At 40.9% G+C, this 23,533-nt stretch overlaps 1 protein-coding gene across 3 annotated transcripts in view; it reads left to right on the top strand.

Annotated features, from left to right (window-relative positions):
- Positions 1–182: 182 nt before the first annotated feature.
- Positions 183–23,533, top strand: part of dnm3a (dynamin 3a) — a 27,029-nt gene continuing 3,678 nt past the window's right edge. For 2 of the 3 annotated variants that reach the window (XM_008407363.2, XM_008407360.2), the window contains exons 1-17: positions 183–783; positions 3,686–3,759; positions 4,013–4,162; positions 4,264–4,467; positions 5,298–5,396; positions 6,318–6,478; positions 6,555–6,697; positions 6,781–6,916; positions 7,013–7,080; positions 7,166–7,304; positions 8,507–8,593; positions 8,705–8,775; positions 8,854–8,914; positions 9,544–9,570; positions 11,593–11,706; positions 18,699–18,808; positions 23,079–23,190. In XM_008407363.2, coding sequence (XP_008405585.1) covers positions 623–783; positions 3,686–3,759; positions 4,013–4,162; positions 4,264–4,467; positions 5,298–5,396; positions 6,318–6,478; positions 6,555–6,697; positions 6,781–6,916; positions 7,013–7,080; positions 7,166–7,304; positions 8,507–8,593; positions 8,705–8,775; positions 8,854–8,914; positions 9,544–9,570; positions 11,593–11,706; positions 18,699–18,808; positions 23,079–23,190 — 1,917 coding nt within the window. In that variant the 5' untranslated portion in view covers positions 183–622. The remainder of the gene's footprint in view (positions 784–3,685; positions 3,760–4,012; positions 4,163–4,263; positions 4,468–5,297; positions 5,397–6,317; positions 6,479–6,554; positions 6,698–6,780; positions 6,917–7,012; positions 7,081–7,165; positions 7,305–8,506; positions 8,594–8,704; positions 8,776–8,853; positions 8,915–9,543; positions 9,571–11,592; positions 11,707–18,698; positions 18,809–23,078; positions 23,191–23,533) is intronic. The other variant, XM_008407361.2, reaches the window with a different exon arrangement.

Raw genomic sequence — 23,533 nt, 5'->3', positions numbered from 1 at the left:
GCCCTACCCTACTCCAGACCTGTGGGAGTTTAAATAGCTGCAACCCCAGAGCAGTGATTGCATTTTTAGGTGCTAGCTAATTGGCTACAAAGTTTGTCTGTCTTTTGATTTCGGGGGAGGTGGGAGGGGGTCAGAGAAAGGGCTGCTCAGGAGAGGCAGATTTGTTCGCTTGTGCGCATGCGCAAAAACTTCATTCCGTTAGCTGTCAAAGCAGAACGTTCCTACTTTGTTTTCCATGGAGCTAACTTGGAGAAGAGGGGGAACTACGGAAACTTGTCCAGAGTTTTGAGGAGAGGAAACACTACAAATGTTTTAAGGTTTGAGTGAAGAAACATGTCTTTAGCGAACTTTATAGGGAATATTCTTTCTTTGACAACGACAAGGACCGACGTTACTTTCTTTACTCTGAAGTGCTAACGGCTGGTCCTGCCTTGGAAAAAGTAGCAGCAGCAGCAACCCTGTCTGTGTGTACTATGCTTTAAGTTTTTATGTTTTCACTTCATAAAGACTTTATAACCCCGAGTAACATTAGAATATGGTAGTTTCGCTGTCGAGTGGCGTTGACTAGAAAGGGGAGGAAAACAGGAAAGTTGGGGCTGGACAGGTAACAGCCCTCGTTGCGATGGGCAACCGTGGGATGGAGGACCTGATCCCGCTGGTCAACCGGCTCCAGGAAGCTCTGAGCACCGTGGGACAGAGCTGCAGCCTCCACCTGCCGCAGATCGCCGTGGTGGGCGGCCAGAGCGCGGGTAAGAGCTCCGTGCTGGAAAACTTTGTTGGCAGGTAAGCTCATCATCACTTAACTGTTAACAGAAAAAAAGAAAAAAAATCCCCTTTGCGCGTGAATCAAACGTGGAGTTTCACTATCTGCAGGGGCGCATCCAGAATGAAGGGGGAATCTCGGAGTGACTAAAACAAAAAGCCAAAACAGAACTTTTAAGGTTTATTTATGTATTTGTATGTACTGTTAGAAATTTAAATCTTTTACATTTTGAACAACCTAATAATTTGTATATTGTCTTTATTAGTAACTACACACCAAAAATCAGCTGATTTGATATGTTAGGACATTTTAAAATTCCTGCAAAAAGTTGTCAATTATGCTAAATTACTGTTCCTATTCCATGAATATCTACATTCATAGAGGAATGTTATGCATTAAAATATTAGGAGCGGGGGTACTAACATCATAAGGTGTCCATTCCTGACTACCTCTTGCTTGTCCCACTGCATAAGTTTGAAAATGTGGAAAAGTGCACAGGGGGGGTCAGTTTTTCAGCCAAAGTTATCCATCACATCCTTATGTTTGGGATTTATTTATGCTTATCTAATAATATGCTGTAAAAAATTTGACATGCGTTATAGTTAGTTAACTGATGTTTCTATTGACGTAATGCCATATAGAGAAGAAACTCTGCCACTTTAGAAAAATTACGAATTACCATCTCTTGTAGAACTTGGAGGAAGACTGAAAAGTCAAAGGATAAATGCTATGCCTTACACAATCTAGTATTGCTGGTTCTAACCTGAATCGTACGCTGGGTGAGCCCCTCTTTTTGCTGCCTCACACACACATTTGCACCAAAAAAAACTCAACGTTTATTTGTCCATTATCTATACCAGTTGCATTTGCAAGGTGCTGGGACACAGTGGAAGAAAACTGAAGTATCTGGTGAAAACCCAAATGCATGTGGAGACCATTCAGTCTCTATAGAGAAAGGGCGCAGGCTAGGATTCAAAATTAGAACCTCCTAATAAAATGTGACATTATACACATTTTATTATGTATAATGTCAGAAACATTGAAAAATATATATGAATCCCCCTTTTCCAAATATATTGCTTTCAATATAAGCCTTCTCAATATAAAGTATTAAACAATGAAATAAAAGCATTCAAATTCTCTTTGGTATTTCAAAAAAATAAAAATAAAAAGTTTGTAAATCTCAAATTGTGTCTTAAAAACCTTTGCTCAGTGTGACGTAATTTTGACATCTTACTCCTCTAAATAAGCAAGATGCTGAATTAGAGATGGTAAAATGTCTGTGCTATCTAAACAGAGCTTCAATTTTCAAATCATATACCAACTTCACTAACCTATGCCAACAGCAATATTTTCTCCACTGTGCGCAGCATAGGTGGTGCCTGCTTCCTATTGACTGGACATGCAAGTAGGAAATAGAGAGCTATTTATGGCCTTCACTGCGTTAAAGCCATAACACCAACATTAAAAACCACCACTGCTACATTTTATTAAATACTTCTGAACGGCAATAATTTAATGCTCTTAATTTACAGCGTAAACAGAAGTGTAGGGAGTGATGAGGAATAGAAAAGGTCTAATGAATATGATCTAAGCTTCTGCCTAATTCGTAGCTATTTAGTTTAGATTTTTCTGCTTTCTGTTTTAAAAGTGCCTCACTCTGAATATTTTCTTTTTATTTAGAGAAGTTCATGACTTGTGGGAAGAACGAACATTTATTAGCTGGTGTTTGAGTCGTCAACTTCTTGTGGGTCAATTTATCAGCAATTTGTCCTTCAAAAATCTGTATGTTTGTTGTTATTGATCACTCTCAGAAGTACTTCTGAGTCTATATTAATTTGTCTTCTATTCCTTTAATCTTCTATCCAAAAATAAATAAATAAAAAAATCAAATCTATTGATACTGCAAGTCTTATATGCATAAATTTGTGAAGTACTGTGGGGTGATTTATACGGTCAAAAGTAAAACAATAAGGGCCGCTCAGCGACCAAGTGAAACGAATATTTCAGGCATCTCCCAGTGTTTGTGTGTTCTACATCATGGAGTCCAACAGAGTGTCCTGGACATGTTTGCCAGTGTGAAGTGGTGGATGCCAGGCGTAGCGTTGTAATGGGACTCAGAGCAGCAGTTTATCTCACATGCAGGCTTTGTTGAAGGTGGTAATGAGGACTGAGGTCAAAGTGACTCCTGGAGCACAACCCTAGTCAGCTTACAAGTTATTCACATGAGTAAAAATGGCCCGAACAAAGCCTTATTTTGTCCCATCTTCCCTAGACGGATAAAAGATTTCATGGTTTTAAAAATATCCCCGCTCTCTTGGTGAATAGCGTGGTTGTTTGACTATGTTACAAAGCAAACCGAAGCAGCAGTTGTGATGAACACATCAGTTCCCATCTGTGTCCATGTTGATATTTTAGCCCTGTTTTGCAGGTCTTTGTTTCAGGATTGCATTATGACAACCCTTCCTGTAGTGGACCTCAGAAGCTGTCTGACCGGCAACAGGATGTAGTAAAACAAACTTCCTGAATAGGATTTTAATAGGAAAGGGGAGGGTTATTTTGCACCCTCTGCGTCACTTTCATCAAGTAATAATCTGTACGTTTGGTGAAAACCATTTTTGTGGTCTTTGTCATCAAGTTTGTCCTGCCAGTGCTATACAAATTGTATGACGCTTCGTATTAGGAAATCATGATATCATCATAGCAGTTATTGTCATAGCTTGGTTTGTTCCAAATAGAATTAAAACCATGTTTCTGAAACACTGACTGCTGCTTGCCCGTTGTCTGTCTGCGTGTGTGTGTGTGTGTGTGTGTGTGTGTGTGTGTGTGTGTGTGTGTGTGTGTGTGTGTGTGTGTGTGTGTGTTTATGGGTGGGCGTGTCTGCATTTTTTTTTTTCAAACTCGGTCTTCCTTATCTAACAGAGACTTCCTTCCACGGGGTTCAGGAATTGTCACACGGAGACCGCTAATCCTTCAGCTCCTAAACTCAAGCGCAGGTAAACGTCACAGATGCAGTTCGTGTCACTCCCTAGTACGTCCTCCCTGTTACCACTAGATGGCAGCACATGTTATACCTTAAAAGGCTGGAGTTGTGTTAAACACTCATTTACTTTTTCTGGTTTGATAAAATGCTTCCAGATAGAAGTAGAATTGCTTTGTGTTGGTGATGACGAGAGTCGAGCAGATGTCTATTGATGGCGTCGCGCTTGTTTTACTGATGTTTCTTTTGCTTACTGTGTGTCCTTCAAGAATACGGGGAATTCTTCCACTGCAAGGGAAGGAAGTTCACAGATTTTGGTGATATCCGCAGAGAAATTGAGTCGGAGACACGCAGACTCACAGGATCAAATAAAGGCATCTCTCCTGTCCCCATCACCCTCAAGATTTACTCACCTCATGGTAACGCAGTTTGTTTTTCCTGTGTTACTCATTACCCGTCCACTAGATACCATATATCTGGTATAGCTGTGACCTGTGTGTGTTTATTTCTGTGCTTAAAGTGCTGAACCTGACTCTCGTGGACTTGCCCGGCATCACCAAAGTACCTGTGGGAGACCAGCCAGCAGACATAGAGTACCAGATACGAGACATAATCATGCAATACATCTGTAAGGAAAACTGTCTTATTCTGGCTGTCACGCCCGCTAACACTGACCTGGCCAACTCAGATGCACTTAAGCTGGCCAAAGACGTTGACCCACAAGGTAACCTGCATCTATTTGGGGGATGACTGGCAGATTTTTGACTCATTAAGTTCTTGTTTTCGATTGAAAATTCTCGATTGTGTTTACATATCCCCAGCAAATGGAGTACCAGAAATGATGTTGACCAATGAAAGTGTTAAAGATTCCCCTACTGACTAACACTGGTTAACTAAGCTCAGCTGATTAGTAGCCAGTATAGATAAAAATCCCACACCGAACAGTGAAATAACTTGAAACTGACAAAAAGAAATTTGTTGAAACAGAATCATTAAAATAAATAATGAGACATAATGAAATCTTGAGCAAAACACTTAAAGTCAATACGATTGATAGTAAAAAACTACGACTGAGGCAGTAAGCTATCTTAAAGCTTTATTGCCGAGGCTGCCTTTGTAGAATAGCTCTGTTGCTGATTTATTCTTACAGATGGAACAGGAAAGCTAGTTCCAGAGATATATGTGCAACAGGGAATTTAAGTGGAAAAACACAACAATAATTGTACATTATGAATCAATATATTATGTTTCTAATATTATGTTAAGTGTGTGTAACTGTTTTTGTGATAAATGTATTTTTTTAATGCTGTAGATCCCGGGAAGAGTAGCCATTGTTACAGCAATGGCTAATGGGGATTCACATGAACAAACAAATAAACAAACAAACCATGAAACTGTGTGAAAACAAATAAGCATATCTTAGAAGAATATGCTCCTGATGAATAAAAAAATATTTTGGCCAAAGTTTAAGAATGTATTTGAAAGCTGATGCAACATTGATATTATATATTGTGAAAAAAAAAATTAAATATAGTTTTTTTTTCCTCATCCTAGGTCAGCGGACAATTGGTGTAATCACAAAGCTGGATCTGATGGATAAAGGAACTGATGCCAAGGAAATACTAGAAAACCAGTTGCTCCCCTTACGCAGAGGTGTGTTGACAAAAAGAAATTATCTTTTATTTTTGAATAATTTGTTACACTTCCAGTTTTAGCCACTTTTTTTATTATTATAACTGAAATAGTGTGTAGATCATGCCTACACACATGCATGTGTACTTTGTAACAATCTACGTTGCTGTTGCGTGGTTAGGGGTGAGAAACGTGGACAATGTAGACTGCAGGCGTTTCGAGTGTGTGAGGGAGAGAGTGTGTCTGTGTGCAGAATGAGTAAAGCACCTCCAGTTGCTGGGATCCTTCATGCTTCTCCTGCAGTGGAAATCCATTAGCCATGGGAGCCCACTGGTATAAGTGCTCATGTAGCAGCACTGAGCTGAGCAATACATTTGAAGTCTCCTGCTATTACATCTATCGCTGTTCTAAGTCAGGGATTTGGCCCACTTCATACTACATGCCCCTCTGTTATACATACACACAAATTTCTCACTGTTGTCATAATGGTTGAAAAACATGGGCGTAAGGGGTAAGTTCCGGGCTGAATTTGTCTCACATGAGAAGACTTTCTGTCTTGCAAAAGTGTCCACACCATTCAAACTTTTCCACATTGTGTCATGTTACAACTGCAAACTTTAGCATGTTGTAAATTTTCTATGATTATCATACACAAAATAGTACATTATTGTAAAGAAAATGGTTACAATTTTTGCTGGTGTTTTACAAATAAAAATCAAATCAAAAAAGTGTGGCATGTGGCACCCCTAAATTCTGTCGTATTTACACAAAACATCATTTTCCTTTTAATTACTGACATCAAAACCAGGTTAAATCATGAAAGTTTGTGAATGTAATGTGTACAGAGGTGAAAAAGTTCAAGTGACGTAAAGAACTACATTGTTGGTTTTGCCTACAGTGACCAGATGCTCATTGCTTGTGCTTTACCTCTTCCTCCTCCAGGCTATATAGGGATTGTGAACCGCAGCCAGAAGGACATTGATGGGAACAAGGACATCATGGCAGCCCTGGAATCAGAGAGAGATTTCTTTCTGTCCCATCCAGCCTACAAACACATAGCTGAACGCATGGGGACCCCATATTTACAAAGGATACTTAACCAGGTTAACGTCAATTTGTGCATGCCTACTTGGGAACAGAAACGCGTTACACTTGAGCATTGACAGTACTTGTTTGCAGCAACTGACAAACCACATTCGGGAAGCGCTGCCGGCCTTTCGCAGCCACCTACAGAGCCAGCTTCTGGCCTTGAATAGAAAGGCTGAAGAATACAGGAAGTTCAGTCCAGACGACGCTTCACGCAGGACCAAGACGATGCTACAGTCAGTCGCTCTCTGTGTTTATTCTTACATGCACCTTCTAATTGATGCGTATGTGGATATAAAGTGTGTTTTTCTGTCTTTAGGTTGGTTCAACGTTTGGCTGTTGACTTTGAGAAGCTAATCGAAGGGTCGGGTGACAAAGTGGACACAGTGACACTCTCTGGAGGCGCTAGGATCAACCAAATCTTCCACGAACGCTTCCCCAATGAACTGGTCAAGGTATGTGTGTTTGAGTTGCGCTTGGCAAGCGGCTGATAAGTTATGACCCTCAGTAGCTGCAATGTTGAACTGTAACGGTGTGATGTCCTCACCAAGATTGAATCTGACGAGAGGAAGCTCCGCCAGGAGATCAACTATGCCATCCGAAACATACATGGAGTCAGGTGCAGTACAGAGTTCAGCTCCCTTTCCTTATTTGTAGTCTTCAGTTCCAAAATATAATTCTATGGTTTTTTTCTCCCCTCACAGGACAGGCTTGTTTACACCTGACATGGCATTTGAAGCCATAGTAAAGAAACAGATAACAAGTCTTAAAGGCCCGTGCATTAAATTCATTGACATGGTCAGTCATGAACTGATTACGACTGTTTACCAGTGTATTAGCAAGGTATGAAAACGCTGAACTTTGGAAATGTGTTCAGACCCATTAAACTCTCTTTTTACAAAAATGAAAAAAAAGAAGAAAAAAATCTGAAAAGTGTGGTGTGCATTTGTGTTCAGCCCCCTTTACTCTGATACCTTTAAATAAAATCCAGTCCAACCAATTGGCTTAGAAAATTACAAAAGTAATAAATGAAATCCATTCTTGTGCAGTTCAATCACAGTTTTCTGTAAAGAACATAAAAGAACAAACACATCATGAAGACAACAGAACACAGCAGACAGGTTAACAATGGTTTGGAAACATTTAATATAGCGTTAAATAAAAAAAAGAAGAAGAGGCTCGCTCTTAAATCCATCATCAAAAAGGTAGAGAATATGGAACAACTGGAAACCTAGCAACAAATGGCTGCCCTCCGAAAACTGACAATGCAGACAAACAGAGGGAAATTGTCAGAAGACACATCATTACTTTTTTACAGCTGCAGAGATTCACAGCTAAGGCGGGAATAATCTGTTAACAGGACAGTTATTAGTCCTGTAATTCACAAATCTGACCGTTACGGAAGAGTGACAAGAAGACTTAGCATTTGAAGTTTTTCACAAGCCATACAGGAGACACAGCAACCTGTGAAAGAAGGTTGTCTGGTCACATTAGACCAAAATATAGTCTTCTGGCCTGTTTGTGTGGAGGAAAACTAACACTAACCTGGAACGCACCGTTGCTACAGTAAAATACAGTGGAGGTTGCATTATGTTGTGGGGATACCATGTTTTCAGTGGGGATCATCTGTTTTCCTACGATAAAAGATGATTGGAGGATGAATGGAGCTGAAAGACTTGAGACAAATATTCTACTTCCAGCAGTACAACAACCTAAATATACAACCAGAGATACCTGAAATATTTCAAATCAAATATCAAATCCTTACCCACTTGTTTTAGACAAAAGAATTGTTAAACAAATTTTTTTCAAACATGTCTCATTTTCCTTCCACTTGTCCTACTTTGGTTCAGATTGTCACATAAAATCCAGAGACATTACATCGGGGTTTGTGTGTCGTATCGCTAAAAAATAATGCGGGGGCGTTAAAGGGGTTATGAATGCGTTTGAAAGGCACTCTGCATGTCTGGTGCGCGTTCATTGTATATTTGCATGGTGTCAAAGCAGCCGCCGAATGTGATTTCCGCTCTGTTTCTTCCACACAGCTCAGCGCCTTTCCCCAACTGCGAGAAGAGACGGAGAGGATTATTATCACTGAAATCCGAGAGCAGGAAAATAAATGCAGAGACCAGGTTGTTCACACACACACTTACACAGTGCAAAGGAAAATATTTTAGGTAATTTAGCTGAAATAACAACGTGTATAACGGCCCATTTCTCTGATTAATGTCTCCTCTGTTTAGGTCTTGTTGCTTATTGACATCCAGCTTGCCTACATAAACACCAAACATGAGGACTTTATTGGCTTCACTAAGTGAGTTGCTGAATTTCTATTATTGGGAAATAGAAGTTGAAACAAGGATTGAGAATATCTACTATTTATCCCTCTCAGCTCCCAGCAAGTGAACAACCAAAGCAATATGAACTCATCAGTACAGATTACAAGGAACCAGGTGAGTTTTAAGCAGACATGTTCATTTCTTGTTACTTGCTGTATTTCACAGAAATTAAGACGGACCAAACATGCTTTTTAAAGAGATTTTCCACTGAACTACCTTGTAATATTCAATTATTTTACAGTGAATTTGGGTTCATTTAATCTTTGTACCTTTTACTACGTCTCAAGCTTTATTATTGTGCAGTGCGTTATTGATGGGAGTTGTTCTGTTCTGGTAGCTTCAACTTGTTTTGTATGAACTGTAGTCTTACGTCCTGCAATGAAACCATAATTGTTTTTGAATTTTCCCAGAAATGAAGACTTTTTTTTTTTGTCCCAGTCTGCTATGATTTATTCGTAACACATTTATGCAAAAGCAGGAATAATGGAAAACACATTTCCCGTGCCTTGCATCGGGAACCTTGACGTATGAAGCTGACAGTATTTGTTCAACAGCAGCAGATTGTAACTACGGCCTGGGGAAAATAAAAAAAAAGAACGTCGTGTTCTTGCACAATCTATCACAGAGCTTTTACAGTAGTTAGCTTAGAAAGGATCAGCATCTACGAGAAATCCTCAAAACGCAGTAGATAAAAAAGCCGAGTTAATGTTAATGGTGGTACTTTATCTTCTGCTTTTCTACAGGGTGTGGTGTTTCGCTCAAATCGAATAGTAGGAGACAAATCTTTTTTTAGCTGTTTTTTTTTTTTTTTCTTTTTCACTGCTGCTGCTTCTTTTGAAGATTTGTGTGCCAGATTCAGGCTCCAGGGCTTCGGGGTCAGCATGCTGCTTCTGTTGAACCTTCTTCACATTTTTCTCAGTCGCAATGCCTACACTGCCCTACCGTAACGATATGCATGTGCTGTTCTTTTCTTATTTTTAAAATATCTACAGATGTTATGCAAGGTTTTTCCTATTTGCAGGATGTAGGTGCCACATCATGGCATTATGTCCTGTTTCCTCTGGTTTTACTCATGGCACATCTTTCCTCTCTACAGTGCATTGTCTGTCACCCATGCTGAACTCTTTCTTCCTGTTGTTTTTTTCTTTCTCAGATCAGCTGGTCTTTGCTTACTACAAAGTTTTTACCTATTTAATAAATCTTTGAATACTAAAACCTAACTGGTGGTAAAATATTCTGGATACCATGCAATATCAGAAAACATATGTGTTGCATTTTACAACTTACTAATTTGCACAATCTTCTTTTTTCCACTTAGGTTTAATAAACTGGTTTACTGTTTTCTTTTTCTACCAGCAAGGTCTATTCTCTTTGTGTTATTGTGGGGAGAATAATCATTGAAGCTATCAGGTGCTTTTTCAAGTAAATTTATTTCGGAAAGGGCCAGTTGACATAAAATGAAACAGACCAGATGTCGGGACAACCCAAGCGATACACACATACAAAGAAATCAAAAATAATTGAATAAATTAGTAATAATGGGATGCAAACTCCAGAATGTTGCACTCAAGTGTTAAGTTCTTTCCATTGGATTTTTTTGGTGATTGACTTGGCCACTAAGCAGCTTTATTTTCTTTAGCTGAAACAATTTAAAACTGTACTCGGCTCTGTGGTCGGACTCATTATCTACCTGAAACAAATCCACCACTGTTGTTTTATCTTCACATTCTTATCACGAACATTTAAGTAACATTTCTAAATTAAATCTTTCTTTAATTATATGAAAGCCTGCCATGCTAGAACTACATGCAAAAAAAACAGTGATATTATAATATTCCCACCTCCAAACTTTACTGTTGTTATAGGGTTTTTGAGGCGATGTGCAGTTATGTTCCTGCTCCATTTATGATCCATGACAGATATATCCAGAAGGTATTAAATTAACTTCTCTAAATATTTTGTAGCAAGCTACAACATTATTTTTCTTCCGCAGTGGAGTCTTGTGCAGTGAGTTTATGTAGAACTCATTATAGTTCAATACAAAGCTTATAGTTTTTATGGAAAAACTGAGCTTATAGTTTTTATGGAAAAACTGTAACTGCTGAGTCCAGGTTTTTATGAAGCTCTCTGCCATAAGCAGCTCTCTTTACAGCTATTCTAATTAATTTTTTTGACTGTCTGAAATCTCACAAGGAAAATCCAGTTGCTGCTGGTTAATGTTTTTTTTCCCACTTCTAGATTATGATCCAACATTTAAAAATTTAGAAGTATGCCTACAACCTGTATCATTTGTATTTTTTCCAAAAACAATGTTGTGACATTCTGTACTGTTAGCTATTATTATATGTTTCTTGTGAGATACTTTGATAATACGAAGCATGTTTTTGGCACCCATTTAGATCTGAATCAACTTATGTTAGTTTGAATTTATATGATGCAGTAATTTTTTCTAAATATTTTATCAGCTTTTCAATAAGTCTTTTCATCTCATTTTCTTTTGGTTCTTTTTTCATTTTTTCCCACTTCATTACAAATATTTTCTGAAATGTTTTTGTTGGTTTCTTTTTATTTATTGGTTGCCTTTGTTGTCACCAACATTTGGTGTGAGCCTCAGCGTGCCCATTAGAGATATATTTACTGAGGGACAAAAACACAGAGATGGTCAATTATTATTTTCCCCACCGTATTTGGTTTGCTTAGCGTCTCAGTGCTTCCAACAAGCCAGACCTGTCAACTTTTCCGCGGTGTTGTCATTGTGCTTTCTCAGCTTCTTCTTCTTGGCTGATTTTCAGGTCATCCAAAAGGGCTGGCTCACCATCAGTAACATTGGCATAATGAAAGGTGGAGCCAAGGAGTTTTGGTTCATCCTCTCTACAGAGAGCCTATCCTGGTACAAAGATGGAGAGGTGAGGCCCCAGATGTTCACTTTTTTTTTTTTTTGCATGTTCATTAAACAAGAAAACAGTTTACAGGTCTTAGAATTAAATCACAATAGTCAAACCAAAACGCAGCAGTCCAATCAGTTCACTCAAAGTTTATTAGCACACATCACAGCTTGGAGCAGTATGCAGAAATGGTTAAGCACAGGGAATTAGACAGTGTGACAAGCTATTACTTTTGTGATAACAGCTTGAAGAGGTGGTCAAGCCGTTCTGATGTCAGTGGGGCTGCCATCTGTCTGCCTGTCTGTGCCTGCTGTACAGGAGCAGAAGGTCTGCACAGCAAGTGTAGACAGGCAGACACACCACAACAGTCTCATCCGGTCACTGCTGATGATGCTAGAAGAAGGGACGGCCTGAGTATTGGGATGTCAATCAGAAAAGATGGGAAAAAAAGCATAGCAAAGATTCCAATTAACACCATAAAACTTAGGAAAATATAATAGTAATGCTAATGAAATTTTACTACACTCCTAATCAAATTTCAAATAATGTGGTTTGTTGAGCATTCACGTAGCATGCTTTTGCATATATCGTGGCTGAATAGTTTGAAGACCATGTTAAATAGGTAATTAAGGTCTCTGTCTCTTTAGAAAAGTTACGACTGCATTACTTGCTGAACTGAAAGAGCATCTTGAGGCTTTTTTTTTCTGTCCATCTAACTCTTGCTCTCCTCTCCTGCCACCTGGACCTGCAATTGACCCCCACTATTTCACCCATTCATTCCTCTGACACCCCCCGCTTCCCCGTCTTCCTCCCAGTTCCCCCTCGCTCGTTCCCCCTTTACTCCTCCTTTTCTTCCTCTTCTGGGAGTTCAGGCATTTGGAGCGGCTCACTTTGACACAGCTGGAGCTGCCCCAAGCCAAACTAAGACACACGCACACACACACACTAACACTGAGTGGCCTGAGTTGTATACACAGCATACAGAGCACATGTTGGCTCTGATGTAAACAAAGTGGCATGCAAATAGCAGAGAAAAATATACACTCACTCAGACATACACACGGTCACTTTTCAGATAAACAGTGGATTGCTTGAACGCAGCGTTCCAGATGCAGCCCCGGGCGTACACATTGTACACACACTGTGTGTGTTATAGAGGCCTCTGCTGGTATGACCTTACGAAGCATTTACTTACTTATAGTACATCTGCTAGGAATGATATAAATACAAGCGCCCTTTGGTCACATCAAAACAACAATGTCTTGCTGCTTACAAAACTCAGATTTGCTACGTTGCATCAATGGGTTTTGGCACTGCCGGACAAGTTCTTGGTCAACGCTCGCATCCCCTCCCCGTTTTGAGGTTTATCAGCTGTTTGTGTTTGGGAGGCCTGATTACATTCTCAGTCACCCGTGTTATCACAGTAGATCAGATCCGCGGCCTTTGTGTGAACACCCCGCGCGCAGACACGCACGTACAGAGAGTTGCACAAATCAAAACTTCTGCTTCTTCTCTCGCTCGGTTCCCGCCCTCGTAACTCCCCCGCCCACGCACTACCTCCACAGACATTTCTCTTTTCTTTGACTGCTGCCTTCTTTTATTTTCTCTTTTCTAGGGCCTCCGTTGCCTTTTACTCCTCCTTTACTCTGCCTCTCTCAGTCTGGCTCGCCCCCTCCCCAAACCTCCCTCCCCCCACCTCTGTGGTTGGCAGTCTCTCTGGGACTGTGCACATTCCTGGCTGGAAAATCTGAAGCTTTGTCCAAACACCAGCGTCCAAGATCTGCCCAGAGAAATCCCACATGGCTGCTCCTATGCTGCAGACCTCCCCTTTGTGACCCTCCTCAGCCCCTCCATCTCAATCCCACCTTTTCTCCTCCCTTACTTCTCCGCAGCAAATACTCCATCTCCCATCTCTCCCACCATCCTTGTGTCAGTTAATTACAAGTATCCACACTTTAAAAAAAAACTGCAGCTGTGCGTTGCATCTGCTTTCTATGCATTTGTACCCTTCCTTGACCTCATACCGAGGGCCTAGAATAATAGTTCAGAGTTTAAACTGAGCAGCACACTTAGCAGACACACATTCCTGCACCCATTTCACTGCCAGGACTCCACCAGGCATCCTGAAGAAAAACAGACGGCTCATGCCTATATACACTCAATCTAGATGCTACTCCTCTGTGTGTGTGTGAGAGAGAGGCCTGCTCCATATCACAAATCCTTTAGTTTCAACGAAAAGGAGTGGATGGCTTCAAACGCCTCAGCTCAGATGCACAGTGCTTCGCAAACCGCCCTGATACCACAGAAGACAAATTCCACACATGTATGCACCAACATACGGAACATTCCTGCAAATAAAAGCTATGATTAAGAGCTGTTGTGTTGCAATTCAGATCCACATGCAGAAACTCAAATAAAAAGCTAAAAAAAAAAAAACCGAAAAGGTTGCTGTACAGTCTTGATGCAAGAAGTTTACATTTTAATACTAAGGGATTATCACAATGGCAGTCACTTTAAGCCATGCAATTCTCTTCCTTTAGCTTGTACTCTCTGACTTAGACATTCCTTCACTTTTACAGACGACAACTGAAAAATCTACAAAATTGATATCACTTGTCTTGACATTGAATTGATTTCTATGTAATAAAAATTAGAACTGAACAGACTGTTGAAAGCATTTGCACATCTTGCACAACACGACAACGCTAGACCATACAGTTGCCCGAGCAAAGACTACGTGCTAGTTGTCATGTCCTTGCAAGCAGATGCTGCTGATGTCTTGGCCGTTGATGCTCTTCCATGCACAGTCTAACCAATGTGCAGACTACTGTACACCAGAAAGATCCTGAACAGGTAGTCTGAACACTGGGATGACGGAGCAGGACCCCTTTTCTCGTTTTCTCTTCCCTCTCTCCGGCCTCGCCCCTTCCATCAGTGATCGTCGGCTAGCTCTCCCGCCAGAAGCCAGAGGACGAGTGGCCGAAAAGTTTCTTCTATAATTTCAGCTGCTTTTCCCGCTATCCAGTCTGGACGCCAGGTCAAGGGAGCAAGAGGTCTTCATGTGCATTGGACATCCACTCCAGTGGGTGTCTGTCCTGCACGGACGTTAGCGTATGTCGGGCCGGCTGTCCGCAGGACTGTGTAGCAGCTTAGTATCCAGTCTTGACGTGGCACATTCGCTCATTCAGCCAGAGATCTGCCTGTTCACTCTGGGAAGGCATAAGGAAATAAGGGGAGTGAGAGACGGAGAGAGAGTTAGGGAGGAACTTAGCAGCCATATATGGGTTGATGGAACCCATGGGGAATCAACTTTGCAGTGGTCTGGATTTTTTCGCCATTTCTTCTTCACTGCCTCCTCTGCTTTCCATGTTCCTCAAAGTTTCCTTGTCTACTTTTGTAAAATTCACTTCCCTCTATCCCTCTTGTCATCCCCTATCCGTCCTCCTCCTCTCTTTTTACATCTATACTTTCTACTTCTACCCCATCAGAGCACCCTATACTCACTCCATTCCCCTCCCCTCTTTCTAAAGCGATCCCAGATGTTGCTGTACTAGCGCCAATTGCGTTCTGTCATTTTTTTTTCAATGTCTGTTACAGGAAGTGGGCCTCATTTGAAAAAAAAAAGGAAAGGGGAGAAAAGGAAGAGAGTCATAGGGTTCAGGGGAGCACTGAGAGAGGGAAGACCTAATTGTAATGTCAAATCTCCAGTACGCATGTTTGCACATCTTTACTCACAGAGCATCCAGGACAGATAGCAGGTCCTCTGCGTACTCAGCTTTCTATGGATGTCGTTATTTGTTTTACAACATCCATGGCTGTTCCTATGACTAGTCTTTCTGGAAGGCCTCTTCTCCAAGGTTAGTCAGAGGGGCTGGGGAAGAATGAGGGGGAAGGGCTGCGTTTCAGGAGAAATGTTGTGTTAGAGCTTTAGTCCTGAGTAATGACTTTCACATGTGGGCCCGGCATCTTTCTTGCTTTTTTTTTTTTTGTACTCCCTTCCTTTCCTCCCTCCCCTCTTCACTTCGACATCATACCCTGCCTCCATACCGTCTGGCTCTCCTCACACCGGCTTCTCAACTCCTTCAGCTGTTTTCTGCCATTCAAGAGTCTCAGTGTAGAAACTTATAGAAATCTCTTTGGCTCTTTTCTGCTGTTGTCTCTCTGTTGTCTGCGAGGGAGTAACTGGGCAGCAGAAGAATTACCTCATAAACAGTGCCTAGAAATGTGTGCTTACCTCTTTTTGTCATGTTGAAACAATAAAGTTTAATTTAGTTTATTGAGATATTATGGGATGGGTCATCACAAAGTAGTGTGGAAGGAAAATGATACATGGATATCAAACGGTGTTACTAATAGAAATCTGAGAAGGCGTGGCACCCGTTTGCTTTCAGTTTCCCAAAAAGTCAATACTTGGTAAAACCACATGAAATTATAGCTTCAGGTTTTTTGCTGTATGCCTCAGCCAGTTTTGAACATCTCAAAAATTTTATTTTTGTCCTTTGCTGCATGTGCATCTGTGAATGTCAGTTTTCAAGTTTTGCCACATATTCTCAATTATACGTGGGCCCAGACTCTGACTGTACAGTTCTGCTACACGATTATGCTTTGATCTGAATCAGCACTGATAGTTCAGAGCATCCGGAAAGCTTTTTGACGCCGCTTCACTTTTTCCACATTTTGCTATGTTACCACCTCATTCCAAATAATTAATCTCTTTCCTCAAAATTCCACACACAAATATTTAATTATGGCAATGTGGAAAAAATTAGCAAAAACAGTTGTCAATGTGTTTTGCAAATTCGTTAATAGTAGAAAATGAAGACATGACATTTGCGAAGGGAATAAAACCTCATAAAGCTAAGCTGTTTCCACTGATCATCCTTGAGATGTTTCCACAACCTTAAATGGTAAATTTAGTTGATTATACTTGATTTGGAAAAGGCACACACCTGTCTATGTAAGGTCCAACAGTTGACGGTGCAGGTCAGAGGTCAAACACCAAGTATGAAATCAAGGAAATTATCTGTAGACCTCAGAGACAGTATTGTCTTGAAGCACAAATCTGGGGAGGGATACATAAAAAAAATCCTGCTGCTTTGAAGGTCCCATTGAGCTCAGTGGCCATCATTGGTTAATAAAAGAATCTTGGAACCTCCAGGACTCTTCCTAGAGCTGGTCGGCCATCTGAACTGAGCAATCTGGGGAGAAGGGCCTTAGTGAGGGAGGTGACCAAGAACCTGACGGTCACTCTGTCAGAGCTCCAGTGTTCCTCTATGGAGAGAGAAGAACCTCCCAGAAGGATAGCCACCTGCAGCAATCCACCAGTCGGCCCTGTATGGTAGAGGGTTTAGACGAAAGACACTTCTTAATAAAGGACACATGGCAGCAACTCTGGAGTTTGCCAAAGGGCACCTGAAGGACTCGGATCAGGAGAAGCAAGATTCTCTGGTCTGATGAGACAAAGATTGAACTCTGGTGTGAATGCTAGGCACGTCATGTTTGGGGAAAAAAAAAAAACAAGCACGACTCATCCCCAGGTCAATACCATCCCCACAGTGAAGCATGGTGGTGGCAGGATCATGCTATGGTAATGTTTTGCAGCAGCAGGAACTGTCAGACTAGTCTTGACCTCATTTCTCAGCAGGACGACGACCCAAAACTCAAGGCCGAGATCTCAAAGGAATAATTTCAGAATTACTCATCTGGAGTGGCCAAACCAGAGTCCAGACTTGAATCCGATTGAACATCTTCGAGAGATCAGGAAATAAAATGTCTGCACAGACATCTCCATCCAACCTGATGGAGTGTGTGAAGTACTGCAAAGAAAAACACTACCTACAGATAGGTGAGCTAAGCTTGCGGCATCAATTTCAAAAAGACTTCAAGCTGTAAATGCTTCCAAAGGCAGATCAACAAAGTAGTAAGCAAAGGCAGTGAAACTCTGCATAAATGTGATTTATTGGTTTGGATCAAATTTGCAAAAAAATTTAAACTTTTTTTTCCACATTGCCATAATGAGGTATTTGTGTGTAGAATTTTGAGGAAGGGCATTCATTTATTTCAATTTGGAACAAGGCTGTGACGAGGCAAAATGTAGAAAAAGCTTCTGCCTAAATTTAAAACCTTTTCCAACCTCAAATAGTTTACCTTTTAGAATTGTCATTTATGTAGAAACTAATAGATCTCCTCTTGATAGATCCTCCCACCCGTGCTGTGGATTCCCACAGCTGCTCCAAAGACATCTGCCTGTTTTTTTTTGTTTTATTTTGTTTTTGTTAATTAGTGCTCCGGCCTGTCAGGTTAAGCGGATAGTAACATCTTTACAGGTTTGCAATTGTGCGTGCCTCTCCTTTTTGGAGAATAGCTTGAACAATCCTCAGTCAGATTTTTACAAGCTTTGAATTTTTCTTTACAATCTAGCCCTACTTTAAATGAACTTTAATTCTGACTTCCCTGGAGTGGTCCTCGGTCTTCATGATGTTCACTAATGTTCTTTCACAATCTTCTGAGCCGTTCATTGAACATTATGTTGACGTATCAGAGTAAAAGGCGCTCACTTTAAATACATGCTCAACCTTTCATATTTGTATTTGTAAAATAACTTTGGAAACCTAAATCTAAACTGTCATTTTTCTGATTTACAGTTTAATACAACTTGGTGTTGGTCCGTCGCATAAAAACCCCAATAAAATCTGTTAAAGTTTGTGGTTCTAACATTACCCAATGTGAAATAGCTCTGCGAAGGTACTGTATAATTGAGAGGCTCTATTAATACAGTAGTCAACAAGTCCTCCTCTCCTCTCCTTGCCCTCCCGTCTCCTGGCCCTTCTCTCTTTAAGGCAGAGAGTGGGATGTATTTACTACCAGACAACTTTTTATCTTTAGCCCCCAAATGAACCTGCCTCAGTCCCTGTTGTCTCTTGCTATCAACACTAATGTTGCCTTTTTTGTGATGTCATATTTTACTCTGCGTTCCGCTGTCAAATTTTATCTTTCCACACTCTCTTTTCCAGGAGAAGGAGAAGAAGTACATGCTTCCTCTGGACAACTTAAAACTCAGAGATGTGGAAAAGGGCTTCATGTCCAGCAAATTTGTTTTTGCTATCTTCAACACGGAGTTAAGGTTTGTGTGCGTGCACTTGTGCGTGTGTGTGTCTGTGTTTGTTTGGTGAGTCAGCGTCTGAGTCAGAAATGGGAGTGCTGCTCATGTCACCTGTGTGTTCGAGTTGTGGGTGATATTTTATGAGGGTGGACAGCGTCAGGCAAGGAAAAGGAGGAGATGTTAGATTGGTCATTTGCCCTTGCACTAACCCTCTTTCATTCAGCTTCGCCACTTTAAATAAAAGCATTTGCATTTGGGTACTAGAGTATGTCCCAGGCTGTTAAGGGGAAGATTTTATGAGTGTGAAAAAGGGAGAGAAAAGGGAAAGCAGTTGAGAAATGAGAACAGTGTTTAGGAGCTGGAGCTGACCCAAAGCCTGGCTTGATTGTACAAAAGCATATGGGCTTTGTCTATAATTCCGTTTGGCGCTGTGATTCGGACGCAAAAAAAACCCCCAAAGTTTGAAGGTGGCTGCAGGCGTTTGAGCATTTGTGTACGCGTCTTCGCAAAGAATGCGCCTGTGGACCGCAGCATACCGACGGCAGGCTCATTAAGCAGCTAATCAAAGCCAGAGAGCTTGGATCAGAGATGAGGCTGCTCATGTTTGGAAAGAATTGCTCGACTCACCACAAAAAGGAGAGGGGGGTGGGGGGGGCGAGAAGAATTGGAAGAGCAGAGAGAAGAAAGAAGGCAGGAGAGAGAGTATCAGAGCCATCAGCCAGGAATGTGTCAGAGTCTGTCCTGTGGCGCCCCCCTGCCCCCCAACCCCCTTCACACACATACACACATATGCGCACACGCACACTCCCCACCTCTTTCTGAGACCTCATGCTCTCTGTTTCTCTTTCTGTGTTTGTGTGTGTGGAGGGGGGCAGACATAGCAGTTGCTTTGTCCCTACATGACAGTAATCAAAAACCTCAGGAAACTTTAAATCTGAGGCGGTTGTGGCTCTGCAAAAATTCCCAAAGCGAGTGAGTGAAAAAGAAAATTCAAAAAAATAAAAACCTCCCAATGCTCATGAGCAGAGCAAAGGCTAGTAAAGAAAACAAGAGCAAAATCATGATGTACGTGATAAATCAGACTAGAGAACATTTATAGTGTTTACGGATGTTGGTGTCTTTCTTGTAGCGTAGTAGCGGTCCAGTATTGTCATGCTTGGCCTAACTCCCTCTCCGTTAGGCCACCACACCCTGACATATTAGCCTCACCCATCATAGACCAGTTATAAGCCCACAAAATGAAAGACCATTTCCTGATCTTTCTATATAACTCTTTTTTTGGGGGTTTATTTTTTGGTACAGCCTTCCCAGTTTCTTGTCTTTATTCCTGCAGTTTTTTTACACAAAGGTTTGGCATTTTTGAGGTTCATTGCTGCATGTTCCGAATGTGAGAGAGGAACAACAAAACAACTGGGCGATTAAAGAAAAATGTTTAACAGATGGGCCACGGCCCCGCTCCGCAGCCTGAAGTTGTGTCTTACTTCGCTGTGCTGGCTCCACAGCCGCTGCACAGACACAGTAACCCGACTGAAGTGGGTGGGATATTTAAGACCAACAGCTAAGGGAAAGATGAGCTTTAAAAGTGGGAAGGTGCATGATGGAAATAACAGCAAAAGGTTTTCAAGCAAATTTATGGGGGCTGAAATTCAGAATTCGTCTTTCTCCTTAAGTGCAGGACTGTCCTTGAATGTTTGCACGAGGGGTCGTTGCCGGTATCAAGGCGTTGCAAGGATTTAATATATTTAAGAAACACAAAACCTTTTACACCATACCGTTCCCACGGTTTAAAGTCCTTGTAATGAGACGCCACAGAAAGAATGAGTGAGTGAGTGCGGTTTTTCCCCAACTTACAGAAAAGCAGTTCCGATCAGCTGGCAGAAAGAAGACTCCCACGTTTTGCCCTCATTTACAAGAAAAAAAAAAAATCATTCATGGTGTGTAAACTAAAAGAACCCCACCTATCACTCCTATTATGGAGAATGCTTCTTTTATTTATCTCTCTAGTATTTGGAGTTTTCTTGCTTAGACTTGACTTTATTCATTTTTTAAAATATATTAACAATATGGAAAATGACTTGTTTTTTTTGTTTGTTTGTTTTTTACACTAAAGTCGTAGCTCTTGTATATCTTCTCAACCCTAAAACTAAACCCTTCTTTTCTTTGGTTAACATTTCTTTTTTCAAGAGTCTGGTCTCTAAGGGAACATTGAGAAGAATGCCGCAAAAACGGATCGTATGGTAAATGCACTCTAAAGACCAAAGAAATACCGAAACTTTCAGTTATTTCCAAGTGTTTGGTATGCATCGTAATTTTTGTCTCGTTAGGATACGTGCGCTATGTCTGTAAAGCAGCTGACTGCAGGCTACGTACCCAAGAGATAGTCCAACCTTGTAACCAGCTACTTTCAGTTCGTCATACTCGCACTACCATGCAGAGAGTAAAATGATTAGAATTTTCTGAATAATAAGCACTTTAAAAATCACATTCAGTTTTGGGGGATGCTTCTTCAATATTTTTCCTATAGTCTATTAATCAAAATCAGATTACCATATAATAGTGTTATCATAACTGTAACAGTCAAATCATGCTATTTTAGCAGCAGTAGGAATAATTAGTGCTTCCTGACACAACCGGTTTTCACAGATTGTGTAAAATGTTTTTTCTCTGTCCTCTTCTGCATCAGCTTCTCTCTACACTTGATTTGACTAGCCCGTGCTTCATGTAAATCTGCTGAATACAGCCCAACCACAGAAATGTTTTCTGTTTCTTTTTTTTTTATTATTATTATATTTATTTTTATTTTTTACAAGAAGCTGTTCTCCCGCTGCGGTTCCCATATTAAAGCTGACCCAACTTTGGTTTACACAGAACAATTATGCTGCGGTAATCATTACAGTGTAACCAGTCGTTCAAAGGGAACACGGGGGAGGCCAGGCCGACCTTCACGAGTCTTCACGCCGTAAATTGGATTGGTCGTAAACATCGTTCAGTACTTTGTTCGACTGATATGTTTCTGATGATTCGATAATAGTTTTTCCTTACCCATTGAGTCCAATGGCTGAAATCTTGAAAACTCATAGGGAGCAATATTTACAACACACTTAGGGCATAGATGTTCTGGTGACATTTACTGTGTGTGACACGGGAAGCAGTGACAGTTGTGACCCATTCTTCCTTGAACATAGATCAATCTCAGTCGGAGTGGATAGAGAGCATTTGGAAGTACTAATTTTCAAACCTTTTCAAAGATTCTCGATTGGATTTAAGCCCAGGTTTTGACTGGGCCATTTTAACACATCGATATGCTTTGATCGAAGTAATTCAATTGAAGCTTTGGCTGAATGTTTAGGCTGTGCTGCTGGAAGATGAACCTCTGCCTCAGCTTCAAGTCTTACGGAGTCTGTTTCTCTCTCTTTCTCTCTCTCTCTCCCTCTCTGTAAAACTCAAAGTGGGACTTCTCGTATGTTTTTTTTTTTTTGACGTCAGCTTTCACAGAAGCAGATTTATGGAGTGCAGCACTAATTCAATTCAGTTCAAATTGATTTAATCGAGGACAGCACATTAAACAGTGTTACATGTGAAAAGCAGAGCAACCGTTGTTTGGTGCGTAGGTTTTAATAGTTATCGTGAACCTTTTAACTGCTTCACTGATTAATGTTCTTCTTGCCCAACTTATTGTTATTGGTGGATGTTCGTGTCTTGCTAGGTTTGCACTTGAATCATTTTCCATTTTCAAATGATAAACTGAACAATTTTCTGTGAGACCAAGTTGCTTCATAAACTAACCCTACTAACTGCTGTGTTTTCTGGTCTTTATGACCAAAAAAACACTCTGATGTTTTCTAACAAACGTCTGAGGCCTTCACAGAATAGCTGGATTTAAACAGATATTACACTACACACAGATGGACTCTATTTACTGATCAGGTGACTTTAAGGCCAAAGGTAGTGCTGGAATTTATTTAGGGGCATGACAATAAGGGAGGGTGAAAAGAAATTCACACTTTTCTGATTTTTATTTGTACACAAAGAAAAAAGTTCTACCTTTGTTTTTTTTCTCCTTCTACTCTACAAATAGGCATTGCATTTTGTTGGCTTATCACATGAAATCCCATAAAATGAAATATACAACAGCGTGTGGTTGTAACATGACTAGGTGTAAACAAAAAATGAAAGGTATAAATGATTTTCTACCAGCCAGTGTTTACATTTTTTAGAGATTTTGAAATATCTGTCTGTGTGTGTGGGGTTTTTTTTTTCCCACTTCTAACATTATTATAATGAATTGCAGAAACGTGTACAAGGACTACAAATGCTTGGAGTTGGCCTGTAACTCTCAGGAGGAGCTGGACAGCTGGAAGGCATCTCTGCTGCGGGCCGGAGTCTACCCCGAGAGAGACGCCGTCAGTACTTTAACCCCCGATTTACCCTAAATAAATCAAAGCCTGACCTTTGACGCACTGGGGGCACCACCTGCATGCACCGCACCTTTGTGTCCCATGCACCCCATTGCCTTTGCTAACCTTAAACCCGAGGAACAACCCTGCAGCCCTCTCTCTCCATGCTCCCCCTTTACTCCCCCCCACTTTGCCAAAGTGAAAAAGTGAGCCCTCCACCCCTTCCATCCCGCTCTGTCGTTGGCTCTGTAGCCCGCATTCTTGGTCAGTGATGTCATTGCAACATGTGTGTGTGTGTGTGTGTGTGTGTGTGTGTGCGCGGGTGTGTGTGTGTGTGTGTGTGTGTGTG

This window comes from Poecilia reticulata, linkage group LG4, assembly GCF_000633615.1.
Source record: "Poecilia reticulata strain Guanapo linkage group LG4, Guppy_female_1.0+MT, whole genome shotgun sequence".
NCBI lineage: Eukaryota > Metazoa > Chordata > Actinopteri > Cyprinodontiformes > Poeciliidae > Poecilia > Poecilia reticulata.
The sequence above is the reverse complement of the archived record's forward strand: the minus strand, read 5'-3'. Positions and strand labels throughout refer to the sequence as shown.